The 18,687-nt window shown below is 40.0% G+C and overlaps 1 protein-coding gene and 7 non-coding genes across 8 annotated transcripts; 6 read left to right on the forward strand and 2 right to left on the reverse strand.

Moving 5' to 3' along the window:
* Positions 1-1,014: 1,014 nt before the first annotated feature.
* LOC114541524 lies at positions 1,015-2,027 on the reverse strand (the record flags this gene model as incomplete). The annotated part of the gene is made up of 1 exon (XM_028561440.1): positions 1,015-2,027. A coding segment is annotated over exon 1 (805 nt), but the record flags the coding sequence as incomplete, so codon positions are not given.
* A 1,540-nt stretch (positions 2,028-3,567) lies between these two features.
* Trnat-cgu lies at positions 3,568-3,640 on the forward strand. Its single transcript has one exon. It is a non-coding gene; the product is annotated as a tRNA-Thr (tRNA).
* Positions 3,641-4,488: 848 nt separating this feature from the next.
* Positions 4,489-4,561, forward strand: Trnat-agu. Its single transcript has one exon. It is a non-coding gene; the product is annotated as a tRNA-Thr (tRNA).
* A 738-nt stretch (positions 4,562-5,299) lies between these two features.
* Trnas-uga lies at positions 5,300-5,381 on the forward strand. The gene has a single exon. It is a non-coding gene; the product is annotated as a tRNA-Ser (tRNA).
* A 323-nt stretch (positions 5,382-5,704) lies between these two features.
* Positions 5,705-5,776, forward strand: Trnap-ugg. The gene has a single exon. It is a non-coding gene; the product is annotated as a tRNA-Pro (tRNA).
* Positions 5,777-6,522: 746 nt separating this feature from the next.
* On the forward strand, positions 6,523-6,595 carry Trnat-agu. Its single transcript has one exon. It is a non-coding gene; the product is annotated as a tRNA-Thr (tRNA).
* A 736-nt stretch (positions 6,596-7,331) lies between these two features.
* Trnas-uga lies at positions 7,332-7,413 on the forward strand. The gene has a single exon. It is a non-coding gene; the product is annotated as a tRNA-Ser (tRNA).
* A 586-nt stretch (positions 7,414-7,999) lies between these two features.
* On the reverse strand, positions 8,000-8,071 carry Trnam-cau. Its single transcript has one exon. It is a non-coding gene; the product is annotated as a tRNA-Met (tRNA).
* Between the last annotated feature and the right edge of the window lie 10,616 nt (positions 8,072-18,687).

The raw sequence follows: 18,687 nt of genomic DNA on the forward strand, positions 1-18,687 counted from the left end.
GGTCAATGGGAGGTGACGTCTAGATGGGGTTTGGGCACCAAAGGCTGATAGTGAAATTTCCTCTGTTTGGGTGGGCAAAACTCCGAGTTGCTTCGTTAGATCGGTGGTAATAAAGGACCGTTGAGCTCCTTCATCAAGAAGGATATTGGCGTCACATGTTAGTTGCCCTGTGCTGACAGTTGCAATTGCTGTTTTTAGGAGGGAAACATGCCGTACTGTTGCGGAATGGGTGGATGGGACAAGGGTTGCATGGGTAGATGTTGATTGTTGTGTATTTGCCATAGAGGAGGGAACCTGAGGATTGCTTTGTGTGTTTTGAGGAGTAGGGAGGGAAGGTTGGGGTGGAAATGTAGGGGGAGGTGGTGGTTGGGGTGTAAATGTAGGGGGAGGAGGTGGTGTTGTTGATTGGGGACATAGGGTAGTATGGTGTTTACTCTTACATTTCAGACAACGGAATTTTTATTGGCAGTTAGATGATTTGTGATTTCCCAGGCAATTGAAACACAGTTTTTTCCCTTTTTACTATTGACCATCTCTCTTGACAATCCTTTACAACATTACAGTTGTGGGTAGGGTGTGGTCCTTTGCAGTAGGCACATTGTTTTATGACATTTCCTGGCTTGTGCTTGGTGGTATTCCCTTGTGTTTGTGTTAGAAATGAACCCGCTGTTGTGTGTTTAGGTGATGGTAGTTTGGCTTGCATGAGGCTGGAATGAGCACCAGCTTCTAGAATTCTTATTTCTTTACGAATAGATTCTCTTAGTTGTGTAAATTTCCATTCATGACTGTCATGGTCGCGGGCCAAGTTTGTTCGGACTTGCAGTGGCAATTTCCCCAGAATGATTGGGACTAGGAGGTCTCCATAATTGCTGTGGGATTTTCCAAGAGATTCCAAACCCCTGATGTGGTTCTTCATTGTGTCATAGAATAGTTGTAAACTTGCTATTTCATAGTTGGGGTTTGGCAATTCAAGTAAACAGTGCATGTGCGCATTAATCACTTTGGTTGGGTCACCGAATCTTTCCTTTAGGAGTTGGACAGCTTTGGTATAGTTGTGATTTGTAAGGGGAAACCCTGTAATAGCTCTTGATGCATCCCCCACCAGTTGGGCCTTAAGATAACTAAACTTTTGTACATCCCCTAGGGTTGGATTGGTGTGGACTGTGGCTTCAAATGAGTCCCAGAATGTAAACCACTGTAGTGGGTTCCCAGAAAATGTTGGAAGGTTTAATTTTGGTAAACGACTATTTTGATTGAGAGGGCTAGGGTGATGGGGGGTAGTTGATGGTGGGGTTGTTGGAAGTACTGGTGTAACAACTGGGGTTTCTATTTGTAATTGAGTCTCTGTAGGAGGGGGGACAGTCTCTTGTTGAGCAATCTCATTAGGGGTCCCCGAGTGTGTTTGATCATTTGTGTTGACGGATGTTGAGGAGGTTTGATCTCTTGCATTTTCTACGACTACTTGAGGTACTTCAGAGGGAGGGTTACTCGGAGACAACTTAGTTGATTGAAAGCGTTCAATAGTGCTACTTATCTGTGCTATTGTCTCGTCAATTTCTTCTTTGATGTCTTCAGATTGGAATATTTCTTTCTCGAGTTCTTTCGGTTCTTCGACCAACGCTACGATTTTTTCGTCCAGTTCTTCCAGAATCGACCTTTTCCGAGTCAATTGATCAATGATTCGCTTTATCGATGTAATATCACTGTCCGTTAGAGAATCCTCTTTCGTTAGAATATTTGCCGCCTTCTTGATTGTTTGTGTCAAATGGGCTCGATAGCCCGCTCGTGATGCTTGCAATTTTTGTAGATTTTCCGCCATAATCCTGGTCACGGCACCAAATTATGTAGAGTATAATATATATGACGGAAAGGATTTGATAACTTTGTTTTATTTCGTGGATTAGATCGATAGAAATAGTACAAACGTGAAACATGTAAACTAGAATTCTATTGTCGTTAGCGGAACACATGTTCTCCACTTTGCGCGCATGCGCTAAGAGTACTGAACTATATATGTGTCACTGGAATGTTCACATATCTTCGACAAAAACTTTTCCCATGTGAGGAATGGTCCCAGAGACACTGAATGATTCACTTCGTTTTGTTAAACATATTTATAAACATAATAATATACAAAGGTTTTCTTCTGATCTCACTCGCTCGCTCCATGTTCAAAAATGACAAAAGCACATGTTATTGTTCTCTTCCATGAATTAACATAATTTCACTATAAATGTCAATCCCAGCTCCCGCGCTGTCTCACAGTTTCTAACACCCTCCCCCCATTAAAGTGTCCTGGCTGACAGCTTTAATGTCACTCATCGTCCTTCGTTTCATTCCTCTTCTTCTTCGTTCATTACAATTCCGACTATACGATTTCTTGCCGTTACTTTCGCTGCTCTCGAAGGTCTCTCACTAGCGCCTTGCTTATCGTTATTTCCCTCATTAGGAGTTGCTAAACTGGTTTCATTATCCCGACAAGCCTCTCGAAGAAGCCACCCCACCAGGGGGCTCTAGACAAATTAAATTGCCAAGTTATCCTCTGCGTCGTTAGGTAGTTAAACAAGTCCGTATCCTTAGTAAGACTGTCTAGCCACTGTTTGGTCGCTTTTAAGGTTAACGCATTATCACTCACGATCTTGTTTGGTGTACCGCAACTAGCAACGAACTCTTTAAACCCTTTCTTGAATTCGTCAGCGTCCATGCTCTTGCTCAACTTCAGATGAACGGCTCTTGTCGTAGAGCAGGTGTAAAGAGCAACGTAAGCCTTGCTCGTTGACTTTCGGTTATCTCTGTAGAGAAGGGGGCCAGCAAAGTCCATCATATACAAGTACTGAACATCAGGAAAATGAATTCGTGCGACTTTTTTATAGTGCGTGGCACATTTTTCATAACTCAAGAATAATTTGTAACTCAAAAATAACACTGTAACATTTTCAACTATCATATCACCGTATGAATACCATTGCCATCGTCTACAGGATAATCTCATTAATGGTGTTAGTGAAAGCTACTGAATTGATCGACCAAACTTTAACACTAATATTTTCCCTTTTAGTTTTAGCTTGGCAGGAATAACTATTTTTCGCCGATGATTCATTTTACCTTTTTCAAAAGTATTACGGGTTTGCCTTATTAGCTCAGTGGCTTTTCCCATGCAGCATCAATCCTATCAATATACATGCAAGGAGGAGATCTAGTATGCATAAATGTAGACGTTGTAGGCATGTCAACAATGAAGACCTTGTCAATCATCATAATTATACAAGTACTGAACATAAGGAAAATGAATTCGTGTGACTTTTTTATAGTGCGTGGCACATTTTTCATAACCCAAGAATAATTTGTAACTAAAAAATAACATTGTAACATTTTCAACTATCATATCACCGTATGATTACCATTGCCATCGTCTACAGAATAATCTCATTAACTGTGTTAGTGAAAGCTACTGAATTGATCGACCAAACTTTAACACTAATATTTTCCCTTTTAGTTTTAGCTTGGCAGGAATAACTATTTTTCGCCGATGATTCATTTTACCTTTTTCAAAAGTATTACGGGTTTGCCTTATTAGCTCAGTGGTTAGAGCACTGGTCTCGTAAACCAGGGGTCCGGAGTTCAACTCTCTGATAAGGCTTGATTTTTTTTAACTGTGTATGGTAAGGGTGAGTAAAAGACTTGAATATTTGTGATCATTATGCATTTAATAATCGCCGTGAAAAAATTTACCTGCAAAATACATTTGTTTACATTTCTATTTGCGGTTAGTGGTTAGAGCACTGGTCTAGTGAACCAGGGGTCCAGAGTTCAAATCTCTGAGGAGGCTTTCCACATTTTCCACTTAAACTTAATAAATATCTACGAACATGAACGAGTGTTTTGACCGGCTTCTTGTATATAACGATACTGAACAAAGTTTCATGACTTAATCTTTATAAATCAATATCTATAATAATTCATTGTGTTTTATTGTGTTCTATTGTAATCATCAACCAATAGCAAAGCTTGTTCATATAGGTAACGTACCTACACCTTAAACGTGGGCATGGTAAATAATGAAACTTCTTGTGTAGCCTCATAGTTCAGCTCCGTGGTAAAAATGTTTAGAACTGAATGAAACCAATTCCGTTGTTCTAGACTCTAGGGTTAAAACGTAGTTTGTTATCGTGTTTAAAAAAAATCGTCTTTTTTCTACCATTGCTCCTGTTTGTCTGCTCTCGGTACTAACAATGATTTAAGATACCTACAAGTCTTTTTTCACTCAATGTAACTTGGCTTGTAATAAATATGACATGAAAAGATTTTTATATTTTCCATCATGCATGCTATACATTTTTTAACTGTGTATGGTAAGGGTGAGTAAAAGACCTAAATATTTGTGATCATTATACGCATTTAAAAATCGCCGTGAAAAAATTTACCGGCAAAATACGTTTTTGGAAACATTTGTTTACATTTCTATTCGCGCAAGCTTTTTTTCTAGGTGCCTCCTTAGCTCAGTGGTTAGAGCACTGGTCTAGTAAACCAGGGGTCCAGAGCTCGAATCTCTGAGGAGGCTTTCCACATTTTCAACTTAAACTTAATAAGTATCTACGAACATGAACGAGTGTTTTGACCGGCTTCTTGTATATAACGATACTGAACAAAGTTTCATGACTTGTTCTTTATAAATCAATATCTATAATAATTTATTGGGTTTTATTGACATGTGTTCCATTGTTATCATCAACCAAGAGCAAAGCTTGTTCATATAGGTAACGTATACCTAACCCTTAAACTTAGGCATGGTAAATAATGAAACTTCTTATGTAGGCTCATCTTATATAAGTTCTAATTTGAAATAAAAAAGCGTGTAATATCTTATACTGTAGAGAACAACCAATAAAAATAAAAACTTAACGCCCATGACCAAAACTGCTAAGGCTCGAAATCAGAATTAGCAGCCATTGATTGCAGTTGAATTGCTGTCTCGGATATGCTGCTGAATGCTGTGATGCACAATCACTGATGCATGATCTATTTACACGCCCTGTGAACTGCCTGATTTCTATCAATAATTAATTCCTATGATAAAAGCTTCCGCCAACCGTCACAGCGAGTTCCCCGACACCCTTTGCTTTTTTTTCATTCTTATTATAATTCCAAAATTCTGCTGGCAATTGAAAAGCAGTTTGGAAGGCATACCAATTCCAGAGAACCTATTAATGTGCCCACGACGTAAAATCTGTGGCAAAATAAACTGGTAAGTTCCAAGCTATCCGTGGTAAAGCAAAATAAGCGACTTCTAAGCAATTATGTAGTCGTGGCCGAGTGGTTAAGGCGACAGACTTGAAATCTGTTGGGATATTCCCGCGCAGGTTCAAATCCTGCCGACTACGACTCTTAATAGTCCGGAAGATGATGATGTAACACGGAGAAGTTGTTTGCCATCAGGTGGAATTTCGTCTCAAAACATACGACATAATGACAATTACAAAAAAATAATGTAAATAAACATGGTGATTGGACTAAAACGTAATTACCTCTTGTCAAAGGGACCTCTCTTCAGAAATTATTGCTTTTTTATAGAATTGTTTTCAACAGCAAAATGGGATGTTTTCCGCACGAATTAACGGAAGTCTCCTGAACCTTAGTTTTTCGTGTAATATACCGGATTTTTTTAAAATTACACCGAAAGATAATGAACTATTTCCCCAGGTGTGGCTTGCTGGTCTAGTGGTATGATTCTCGCTTTGGGTGCGAGAGGTCGCGGGTTCGATTCCCGTGCAAGCCCTGATCGCCCTCATACCTTGAAATTTTTGCGCGATTGAGTTTCTTTCTTAGCTTTTAAGAAAAAAAGCAGTGTTGAACTCAAGTTGCAATCTCCCGATAAAACTTTTCCCATGCAGCATCAATCCTATCAATATACATGCAAGGAGGAGATCTAGTATGCATAAATGTAGACGTTGTTGGCATGTCAACAATGAAGACCTTGTCAATCATCATATACAAGTACTGAACATCAGGAAAATGAATTCGTGCGACTTTTTTATAGTGCGTGGCACATTTTTCACAACTCAAGAATAATTTGTAACTCAAAAATAACACTGTAACATTTTCAACTATCATATCACCGTATGATTACCATTTCCATCGTTTACAAGATAATCTCATTAACGGTGTTTGTGAAAGCTACAGAATTGATCGACCAAACTTTAACACTAATATTTTTCCTTTTAGGTTTAGCTTGGCAGGAATAACTATTTTTCGCCGATGATTCATTTTACCTTTTTCAAAAGTATTACAGGTTTGCCTTATTAGCTCTGTAGTTAGAGCACTGGTCTCGTAAACCAGGGGTCCGGAGTTCAACTCTCTGATCAGGCTTGATTTTTTTTAACTGTTTATGGTAAGGGTGAGTAAAAGACTTAAATATTTGTGATCATTACGCATTTAATAATCGCCGTGAAAAAATTTACCTGCAAAATACGTTTTTTGAAACATTTGTTTACATTTCTATTTGCACATGTTTTTTTTCTGGGTGCCTCCTTAGCTCAGTGGTTAGAGCACTGGTCTAGTAAACCAGGGGTCCAGAGTTCGAATCTCTGAGGAGGCTTTCCACATTTTCAACTTAAACTTAATAAGTATCTACGAACATGAACGAGTGTTTTGACCGGCTTCTTGTATATAACGATACTGAACAAAGTTTCCTGACTTGTTTTTTATAAATCAATATGTATAATAATTCATTGGGTTTTATTGACATGTGTTCCATTGTTATCATCAACCAAGAGCAAAGCTTGTTCATATAGGTAACGTATACCTAACCCTTAAACTTGGGCATGGTAAATAATGAAACTTCTTATGTAGGCTCATCTTATATAAGTTCTAATTTGAAATAAAAAAGCGTGTAATATCTTATACTTTAGAGAACAACTAATAAAAATTAAAACTTAACCCCATGACCAAAACTGCTAGGGCTCGAAATCAGAATTAGCAGCCATTGATTGCAGTTGAATTGCTGTCTCGGATATGCTGCTGAATGCTGTGATGCACAATCACTGATGCATGATCTATTTACACGCCCTGTGAACTGCCTGATTTCTATCAATAATTAATTCCTATGATAAAAGCTTCCGCCAACCGTCACAGCGAGTTCCCCGAGACCCTTTCTTTTTTTTCAGTCTTATTATAATTCCAAAATTCTGCTGGCAATTGAAAAGCAGTTTGGAAGGCATACCAATTCCAGAGAACCTATTAATGTGCCCACGACGTAAAATCTGTGGTAAAATAAACAGGTAAGTTCCAAGCTATCCGTGGTAAAGCAAAATAAGCGACTCCTAAGCAATTATGTAGTCGTGGCCGAGTGGTTAAGGCGACAGACTTGAAATCAGTTGGGATATTCCCGCGCAGGTTCAAATCCTGCCGACTACAACCCTCTATAGTCTGGAAGATGTTCATAGAAATTATTTGCCACCAGGTGGAATTTCGTTTCAAATTTCAAAACATACGACATAATTTCTTAGAAAATACCAGTCAGAGCAGTTAAAATTTCTAATACTTGATGTGAAATGGTTAATATTATACCCTTTTAACGCAAATTTATGCATTTCCATTCGGTTACTAAAAAAATGTAAAATAGGTATGCACGATCAGGGAGTGTAGCTCAGTGGTAGAGCATTCGACTCCACATGCATGTTATAAAAATTTGTAAAACGGGGGTCCATACCAGGAATACATTATAGAACCAGCCATTATATTTCCGGGTTGATATGTCTCAAACACCAATTTCTGCTGTGTCTTTCTGTAGATGGTTAGGTTCTGTGGTGTAATGGTTAGCACTTCGGACTCTGAATCGGGGAATCCGAGTTCAATTCTGGGTAGAACCTTGCTGGAACTGTTAATTTTAAGTCTTTATGTAAATTTTTTTGCTCTGGTTTTCTCTTATAGCCCATTTGAGAAAAAATACATGTTTTTGAATAAGATTTCGAAAAGATCTTTTTTATTGAAATGATAAGTTTAGCAGGAAATGGCTTCGATCCATTGACCTCTGGGTTATGGGCCCAGCACGCTTCCACTGCGCCACCCTGCTTGCTATCTATGCTATTAATATAAAACTTGTGCTATTTCGAGAAAGGTAAGAACAGCAAGAAATGTTCTTTTATGAGAATAGCATCAAACAGGTATGCACGATCAGGGAGTGTAGCTCTGTGGTAGAGCATTCAACTGCAAATCGAGAGGTCAGTGGTTCAACTCCGGTCGCTCCCTTCTCTTTTATAAATGAAAAAAAAAATCCAACATTTTTATCGTACTAATTAGTGAATTAAAAAACCCAAATTTATTTTCGTTCCAACAATCCGTTTGATTGATAAATAATCCTTGCAGTTTAGTGTTTTTTCAATGACTCTCTGGGACACATGCATGTTCTATAAATTTGTAAAACGGGAGTCCATACCTGGAATACAGGGAATATAATTACTTTATCTTAATAATGGGCGTGCATAGATATACAGTAGAGCCAGGAATTTCTCAGTAATTTTTTTAGGTGTTTATGTCCTGTGGTGTAATGGTTAGCACTTCGGGCTCTGAGTAGGATAAATTATATAGTTGCTATAACTGCCCATTATACTTTTGTAAATACATTGTTATGTTTGTTTGAATTGTGTAAGTTATAAGTACTGCAATAATACATTTTAAAGCGAAATGGCTGACTCAGAGGTCGAGGAAAAGATGATCGAACTAGAGTCAGAAATGTTTACTCTACAAATAGAAGATGTGTTAAAGTTAGCAACGGACATGAAGATTAACGAAGCCAGTACTAAGGATAAGAGTAGGTTCGTGATTCTAAAGGTTATACGGCAAGATATCGAAGAGAAAGTCGCCAGCTTAAGCGATAAAGCTGAGATTGTGGACTATCTTAACAGCATTAAAGTGTTTCTCGGTCCACCCCCCCTGGAACAAGGAAGTGGAGAATTAGAAAGCCAGAAGGAACCCACAGAAGAGCCAGGCAGTAGCAAGAAATCCGAGGAAGAAATCCAAGTTCTAGAATTGCAGGAAGAAATTGACAAACTCTTAAGCAAACAACAAGTGCTCAAGTCTAAATTGGGGAGTGGACAAAAGAAGTCTACAAAGGAAACTGGGGCTGCAAAGAAAAGTTCTAGTCAAGCCGAGAATGTTTACAAAATACCTGTCACAAGCCTGGAGACGAGTCTTTTACAGCGTGATTTTAAAATACAAGGGGTAATCGGTGAGCCCGATCAGAAGGATAAGTTGGGGTATCAGTCGTTGATATCCCAAATCGAAGCTGGTCTAAGAAAGCAATACTCGGAACCCGAAATTGTTAATGCGGTGATCCGGGGGTACAGCCTGGTCTCCCTCTGCGAAGTTATCTGGAAAGTGTCTCTAAACTGAATTTGCCTAAGCTCAGAAAAATAATTCGCTTTCATTTCCATGAAAAGAGTGCGACTGAGCTCTATCAAATCCTAGCTAATATTACGCAGGACCCAAAAGAAGACCCCCAATCCTTCCTTATCAGAGCCCTCACTATCTGCCAGAAGATTATCTTTGCCTCAAAGGAGACTGATAACACCATAACCTATGACGAGAGCTCAGTTCAAGGATTGTTTCTACATGCACTGGAGACTGGTCTTATCGATGAGACCATTCGTGCGAAGATGAGACCTACCCTCAAGAATCCTGGTGTAGCAGATGAAGATCTCCTCGAAGCTATGAATATGGCCATGTCAGCAGAGACGGAAGGTTAAACAAGTTTAACTTCTCAGGCCGAACAAAACCAGCAAAGGTGTCTACCTTGGAGATGGGTAAGGAAAGTGGCAAAGAAAAGAGGGAAGAAGGAAGAGTACTGGCTGCCTTGAAGAGTGTCCAAACTGAGATGGTGACAATGCAGACAGAGATGAAAACGCTTCGTGGGGAGATTGCAAAGGTGCAAGAAACAGCAACTGAAAAGCCGGAAGAGATGTCCAGACCCCCAACCTTCCAACCGAAACGTGGGTGTACAGAATGCAGAGAAAAAGGCAATTCGGATTCATGTCATCACTGTTTTCTGTGTGGAGGTTCAAATCATTTTGCGCGACATTGCCAAATGAAGAATAAGAAGCAGGGAAACCGCAGAGGGCTGCACCCGAGGGACAGGGAGTAGCCCGCCTAATTACTGATAACAAGTCCCACCATTGTAACAATTGTTTAAAGAAAGAGACACAGTCTGATGAATTCCAGATTTGTTCAGTATGCAAGCTTGTACACTACTGCTCGAGAGATTGTCAAAAGAAACACTGGGGTGAGCATAAAACACTCTGTAATGCTATCAAAAACCTTCCTAAACCGGCCAATACTATGCCTGGGTTAGGAGATTCCATGGACTCGAACATGTTTGTTTGTCATCTAACCCCACAACAGAGAACAACCATTGCAAAGTTGGTTGGAGAAAAGTGCCAAGTGATGTGTATGCTGAATGGTAAAGAAACCGAAATACTATGGGACACAGGAGCCCAGGTTTCTATAATACCCGAAAAACTGTTGCAAGAACAGTTTCCTGAAGTAATAGTTAAAGACATACGTGAACTACTTGGAGTTGAATCAGATTTAAAGTTGGAAGCAGACAATGGGACTCCGATTCCGTACAGTGGGTGGGCAGGGATAAATTTTAAACTCATGGACAGTTATGTAACAGACATTTCAGTGCCATTTTTGGTGACGAAGGAGGAACTTACCTGTCCTATTATCGGATACAATGTTATTGAATTGTTTGTAAAGGACAATGGTCCTGAAAAGTCTTTACCAGCTATAATAAAGAGTTTCAAGGACACAAACGCTATAGCCTTGGTTAACTTCATCCATGACGAGTCCGCGGAAAACCTTTGTGCAGTGAGAACGTCCAAAAAGAAAATCGTGATCCCAAGTGGTCAGTCGATGAACATTTCATGCCGTGCAAATACTGGACCAGTACAACGAAACAGCCCAGCAATGTTTGAACCAAATGAACAATCTCCTTGGCCTGAAGGCTTAGTCATTCATGAGACACTGACATTAGTGAAACAAGGAAAGTGTAGCATAATAGACATTCCAGTATCCAACACAACCCAGCATGATATTACCTTACCAAATCGACTGGTTATTGGTCACTTGCAACTTGTTCGTTCAGTGACACCACTTGAAGTCAAAATGAAGAGCGATGATGCCAGAGAGGAGCAAGTTGTTGTTGAGACACAGCGAAATGAACAAACCACATCACCCGCTACGAGAGGTGGAAAATGTATGGTTCCTGAAGTTAAGTGGACTAACGTCCGCCCAACGTGAGGAGGCAGTTGAGATGTTATGTAAGGAAGCAGATGCATTCTCGAGAGATGATGAAGACATCGGATGTATCGAGGAGTTGCAGATGAACATTAACCTAGCTGATAGTCAACCAGTGCAAAAGAATTATCTATCAATCCCAAGACCATTATATCCAGAAGTAAAATCGTATATTGAGGACTTGCTGAACAGAAATTTTATCCGAAAATCCAGATCACCCTTTTCAAGTAGTGTCGTCTGTGTGCGAAAAAAAGATGGGGGACTGAGACTCTGTGTGGATTACAGATCCTTAAATAAAAAAACTATCCCAGACCGCCACCCATTACCACGTATTCAGGAAACACTTGATAATCTGGGAGGAAACAACTGGTTTAGTGTTCTCGACCAGGGAAAAGCATATCACCAGGGGTTCATCGATAAGGATAGCCAACACCTTACAGCATTCATAACCCCCTGGGGACTATACGAATGGGTAAGGATACCATTTGGTCTAACTTATGCGCCGGCTAATTTCCAACGGTTTATGGAGAACTGTTTAGGAGATCTCCGAGACACTGTCTGTATTCCATACTTAGATGATGTCATCGTTTTTTCAAAAACATTCTCCGAACATGTAAAACACCTTCAACGAGTTCTTCAACAACTGAAAAGTCATGGCGTTAAGCTCAAACCCAAGAAGTGTAACTTGTTTAAGAACGAGGTTTCATTTTTGGGTCGAATTATTTCGGCAAAAGGGTACCGGATGGATCCGAAGGTGACAGAAGCTGTGGAAAAGCTGAAAGGAGTCGTACCTCAGACGGTTGGCGAAGTCCGTAAAATTATGGGTCTTCTCGGTGTTTATCGTCGTTCTATCAAGAGTTTTTCTCAGATTGCAAGACCACTATACGACCTTCTGAATGGAGAGAAACCACCGCGAAGGAAATCGGCAAAGAGCAAAAGCGACGAAAACAACAATGTAAACAATTAATTACCCTCGAGATCGCCGATAACATGGACAAACGAACATGCAAAAGTCTTGGAAGACCTTATTGACCGAATTACCTCTCCACCCATCCTGGCCTATCCCCAATACAATGAACCATTCATTGTGCACACTGATGCATCCCAGGACGGACTTGGTGCAGTGTTGTACCAAAGACAATCTGGCATACTTAGAGTGATTGCGTATGCATCAAGAGCCTTGACTCCTGCGGAAAAGAATTATCACCTGCATTCGGGTAAACTTGAATTCCTCGCACTTAAGTGGGCCGTGACGGAACACTTCCGGGACTATTTATATTATTCACCAAAGTTTACGGTATTCACTGATAATAATCCTCTCACCTACGTGCTGACCACTGCGAAATTGAATGCTACAGGCTTGCGATGGGTTGGTGAACTTTCCGACTTTGACTTTGATATTAACGCCTGTATTCTAAAAGCTCACTCACACTCAAACTCATTGAGTGGGAGATCTTAATCTTCTCATAACGTTTCAATGGCGGTATTTCCAGCCGAACAGGGGCTTGATTTTCAGTGATTTAAGTTATATCTTTCCATCTATTCAGAAAAAACTTTCTCATTGATCAGCATTAACGAAATTTATATGTCACACTCGATGAGTATGAGTGTGAGTGAGCTTTTTGAATACAGGCGTAAGTATCGTCCCGGCCGAGTCAATACGGACGCGGACAGTTTATCAAGATTGCCTGGCCACTTCGAGCAGTACATGACATCCTGCACCCAAACAATATCACACGATGAACTCCATGCATCTGTTAAATCCATCCACGCGCTGGCTAATGGCGAAACCATCTGGATCACCTCTTTTACCACAGAAGAACAAATGTTCGAGAAACTTCCGTCCAACCCAAGTTGTGGTCAAATCAAAGTTGTCGAGATTGCTAAAGAGCAGGACAGTGATCAAAACATCAAGCGTGTAAAGGAGATTATTCAGTCTCAAAAGATCCCAGCAGCTAGAGAACGACAGCACGAAACCCGGGAAGTAAAACGATTCTTATTTGAACTACCGAAGCTTCGACTAGATGCTACATCGGGAATCTTGTATCACCGGTCACAAGTCGTCCTTCCCAAGAAATTACATCGGCGAGTGCTGAAAGAACTGCATGAAGACATGGGTCATCTTGGGGCAGAGAGAGTCTCAACGCTAGCGAGGGATCGGTTTTATTGGCCTTATATGAGACGGGACATCGAACATTTTGTTAATCGCGTTTGTCGCTGTTTAAAAGATAAACGACCTACATTACCAACTCGTGAACCCCTTAAGCCTATTACCACGACGTCCCCGTTCCAACTCATTGCCATCGACTATGTCCATCTTGAAAGAAGCTCCGGAGGGTACGAGTACATCTTGGTAGTGGTAGACCACTTTACAAGATATGCTCAAGCATACCCAACGAAGAACAAGTCAGGTACAACGGCTGCCGAAAAGATTTTCAATGACTTTATCCCCAGATTTGGTTACCCAGAGAAAATCCATCACGACATGGGGAAAGAATTCGAAAACAACCTTTTCAAGAGATTGGAAAAGTTAACTGGTATAAGTCATTCCCGGACCACTCCGTACCACCCAGAAGGTAATAGAAAAGTGGAGCGTATGAACAGAACCCTTCTTGAAATGCTTCGTACCCTACCTAAAACCCACAAGACACATTGGAAAGATCATGTTGCTAAGCTGGTACATGCTTATAATTGCACTCGGCACGAATCTACCGGCTATTCCCCTTTCTACCTGTTATTTGGTCGCTCCCCTCGGTTACCCATCGACCTTGCATTCCAGTTAGTAAATGAAGACGACAACACCAGCTACTCTCAGTATGTCAACAAATGGCAGACTGCGATGAAAGAAGCATATGCCAAAGCTTCAGACCTAGCACAACGAAATGCAATGCGAGGAAAAAGAATCTACGACAAGAAAGTCCGTTCATCAGTGCTAAAACCTGGCGACCGGGTGCTGGTTCGGAACCTCACACCGCGAGGAGGCCCTGGGAAGCTGAGATCTTTCTGGGAGGACGAGGTGCATATCGTACAGACAAGAAAAGGCCAAGACAGCCCGGTGTACGATGTGATTTCAGAGTCTAAGAAGAAAACGCGCACATTACATCGGAATATGCTACTGCCCTGTGACTACTTGTCATGTGAGTCCACAACGGCGGCGCGAAAGAAAGCGAGACAGCGACAACAACAAAGTGCGACAAGGCCGGAAAGTGACAGCCCATCGGATGAGGGGGAAGAATTCCCGTCAGTATCGCTTCGTGTGCATGTACAGTCGGAAGACAACATAACTGATGACGGTGAGGAGGTGCCTGGTGTTGTGGAGGACGAAGGAAACGGGAACAATGAACAAGCGGAGAACGAAGAAAATAGGAACGATGAGCAAGATGGGGAACGAATAGACGGTGAACTAGAGGATGCTGGGGAAATACAAGATGAAGACGAGCAGATACTAGAGGATGCTGGGGAAATACAAGATGAAGACGAGCAGATACCTGTACTAGGAGCTCCTACGTCAGAAAATGGTCCTAATCCCGGAAATACACCCATACCTGGTCCGCAACAGTTTATGTTACATAACCCTCCACCAAGAAATAGGCAAGCCCCACAGCGTCTTACATATTATGAACCAGGAAACCCTGCCTGTTTCTATTGCGGGACTGTAATTGTACCTTTTAACCGACAACAAATTCAAAACTCTTACCATAAACAATTCCCACAGCAAGGACCATATTCGAAACATCATCTACCCCAAGTTGTATACCCCACACAATTCCCAAACCATGACCTGTACCCACTTCCATACCATCAATGACCCCAATTCCCATATTACACACAAGCGTGGCAATCTTACGAAACCCAGACGCCACTTTGGAACTATAGTTGACCGATGTTTCCAGCACCACGGTAGGACAAAGACTACCTTGAAAATTTATGTTTATATTTACTGCTGTTGTTTGTTTCAAGAAAGAAAAAAAAAACAAACTTGGTTTCAGTCTCACACGAACAGATTTACGCAATCTTTTAACAGTATATTAGAATACGATTATTAAATCAATTTGGCGTACAGAGAATTGAAAGGACGGTAGACAGAGACATGCGGAAGGGCCTGATCAACCCAACCATTGTCCCAATGGTGGACAAATGTCTGAACAATAGAAAAGTGACAATAGTAACTCAATTGATTTATAGTAGTCGATTCATCGGAGTCGTAGAAAAGTCAAGCATGACCTCCATTTGAACCGGGGGAGAGTGTTAGATTGGTTATCGTTATTGGTTATTTGTAGACATAAAGTATTAGGCTTACAACTAATGAGCGCGGGCTCAGAGTAGCGCAGGCTTGAAGAACAGCATGCTTTGGACTTAAAAAAAGAAAAAAGATATATATTTTCGGGCGAGATTTCCCCGTTTAAGTGAAATAAAGTGACTGAAACCGTATGATTGTTTTTTTATTATTGTTTAACTATGTAAAACAAGAACCCGTGTTACACATACCGGCATGCGCTGATATTTTCTTAGATACCTGTAAGAACATTTCCCGCTTTTCTTAACTTATTCGGAAAAGCACAACTAATTAAAAGAAAATACAGATCTGTGTATATATCCATGGCATAGAAGCAGTGTGTAGCAAGCAGGGTGTGGCAGTGGAAGCGTGCTGGGCCCATAAACCATGGCCTGCTTGCCCGTCTAGCTTGAAAGAGAACGGTCTTAACAACAATTTGCCAATGGTCTAGTTAATGACTAAGCTGTATTTTCTTGTGAAAAAAAGTGGTACGTGTTCCCGTTCCAACACATTACCAAAAATTTGGGACAAGATGGCGTCTTGCATTGGGATAAAAACAAACATGGCGGCCAAATTTCATGCGAAACAATATGGCTTAATCACAAAACTTTAAATTACGCTTCCTATGTGTGTTTTTTTCTTGGTTCGGAGTTCGAATTCTGTAAATCGCTCAGAAAGGAAGAGTTATAACAAAAAATATTCACTCACTAGCAAATCCTCTAGGTTCCTGAGTGCGATTTATATACAAGTCCAATTTGAATGATTCGGTTATATAAACCATAGTAATATCGGTAAACATGCTCTACAATCTGGTCAAATACACCACTTTCCTTTTGGACGATGCAAAGTTCGGAGTTGGAAATGTCTTTGGTTGTGATATAGCTACCGATATAACTCATAAATATCTTCGTATTTTTTACCGCCACGGTTCCCACAGCGTTTGAAATTTCATGATTCTTCAGTGTGTTAAGCATCCGGCCATATACATTTGAAGCATAATTATAATTGCATAATTATACCATCGAGCCATTTTATGAAATTTTCACCAATTCCTTGGGTCAAGAAGCGGACGCTGCCCACGAACGCGGACGCAAAATGTCTCAAATTTCTGGTAATGCATTAGATCCACTCTCTCAACTTAATTTAAGTATCAACCTAACTAGAAATACATGCATGCAGCAACCCCTCGCTATTTCAAACCAAGGACACAATTTCCTGAGTTAACCTGACCTAAACTTATATTATGAAATGACACAAAACTCAAATCAGTCCTATTATATTTTACCGAGTATATTTATAGCTAATGTTTCCATCATTCAATACAAAAATAATCATAAAGCTAGTGTAAACATTGCCCGTTCAATTTTGCTGCATTATACCATGCCAGCAATTAAGTAACGGTTTAAAATCGAAGTTTCAAACGATTAAAACAGTACAAAATCTTCACAGACAAAGAAAAAACTTCAAATGTTATTTTATTCTGTAATTGCAGTCGACGCCGGCGGCTAAAAGTTTTATACTTGATAAATATAGTGTGTATTTTTGATACCAAAATTCAAATTACACTTTCAAAAACACTTTTTGAAGTTAAAGCAAAGGTGTAATAGCCTTTCACAGGTTTATACGTTTGCATAAAAAGCTAAAAATTTTACAAATAAACGCCATACAAAGCTGAAAAGTATACAAATACGGCTTTCTTATCGCGAAACAAATACGAAATAAACAAAGTAAACACGTACCCTTTGTCTTTGAAAACATTTATAAGTTTGCAGATTATGAATTATTCCTCTTACACGGCTTTGTCTTGTATCGTATCCACGTTCATCTTTGCTAACTGTCATGCTTCATATATCTTGTTTCTTCTCGTTTTACTTTCTTTGCACAAAGTTTATGAAACGCTTTTACAAATTACAAAAATGTTTACGAAATGACATTTAATTTAAATTGCTGACGTTCTCATTGAAATACAAACTTTCTGTCTTAGCCAATCAGAACGTTCGTTGATTCCCAGACGTTACTCGCGCATGCGCATAACTTACAAAACCACTCAACGTCGACCGTCCATCACTGAGCTATATATATATAATTCCTGGAGGACCGGCTCCTGGCCAGAAAGTGAAGCAAAAAACATGGCGGATTTTGAGTTTTGCTGACGCCACATGGTCCCCTTTGCCCATGGTAATTACCACTGACCGCGATACAAAGTCAAAAACGTGTCCGTCACACTGAGCTATATAATATATATATATAATACTCTCTTAATTCCTGGAGGACCGGCTCCTGTCAAAAAAGTGAAGCAAGAAACATGGCGGATTTTTTCGTGCTGACGCCAGATATGGGCCCAACTGGCCATGGCAATGACCACTGACAACCGCGATACAGTGCTTCAGGCGCACTCCTTCGCCCTCCGGCTGTTTTCAAAAAAATGTTTATATATTTTTTTAATTTTTCGGTATTTTTTAACCGAATCTTGATATTTTTCTTCTATTTTTTTGACGTGAAGGAACAACTGCCGGTTTTTTCAATTTGTGGATGCTGTTAGTCGCTAAAAGGGGGGATATTGACTCGCACTTGTAAGACTTACATTTGTTTTTAAATCTTCGTCGGTGGCATTTTCAACTACAGCTCGCATTGAAATGCAATGTACATAAAACATATATTTTTTCCGAGCTAGGCGAGCTTCACGCTTATAATAATGAATTGGAGTTTATTTGTGTATTTTAATTATTACGTAATTTCTAAGTGCAGTTGTTTAGCAATGATTTCAATTTTTTGTACCAAAATTATATAATTTCAAAATTTTGTTGCAAGATCCTTGCACTTGCCTAGGCATTTGTACCACTCCCTGTATCTCTCAGTATGCATGTGTATCAAGCTGAAATTTTAAGCTGAAGTTTGATAATTTTGGCCAAGGCCATAACAAAGTTATATGAACCAGTATTTTACATGTAAAATTGTTTTTACTCTGTCAATAGTTCAGCTTTGGCTTTGGTCAGGTATTTCATTTTAACTCCTCAGTGGAAGAATGGCTGGTTTATATAATGTCAATTGTGGAAAAATAGAAACAGAAATATCTGAGTTTGCCCATTTTTCCCATTTGCTATCAAAACTATACACAA

The sequence above is a fragment of the Dendronephthya gigantea genome, unplaced genomic scaffold (genome assembly GCF_004324835.1).
Source record: "Dendronephthya gigantea isolate DGI-Jeju-01 unplaced genomic scaffold, DenGig_1.0 000298F, whole genome shotgun sequence".
NCBI classification, from domain to species: Eukaryota; Metazoa; Cnidaria; class Anthozoa; order Malacalcyonacea; family Nephtheidae; genus Dendronephthya; species Dendronephthya gigantea.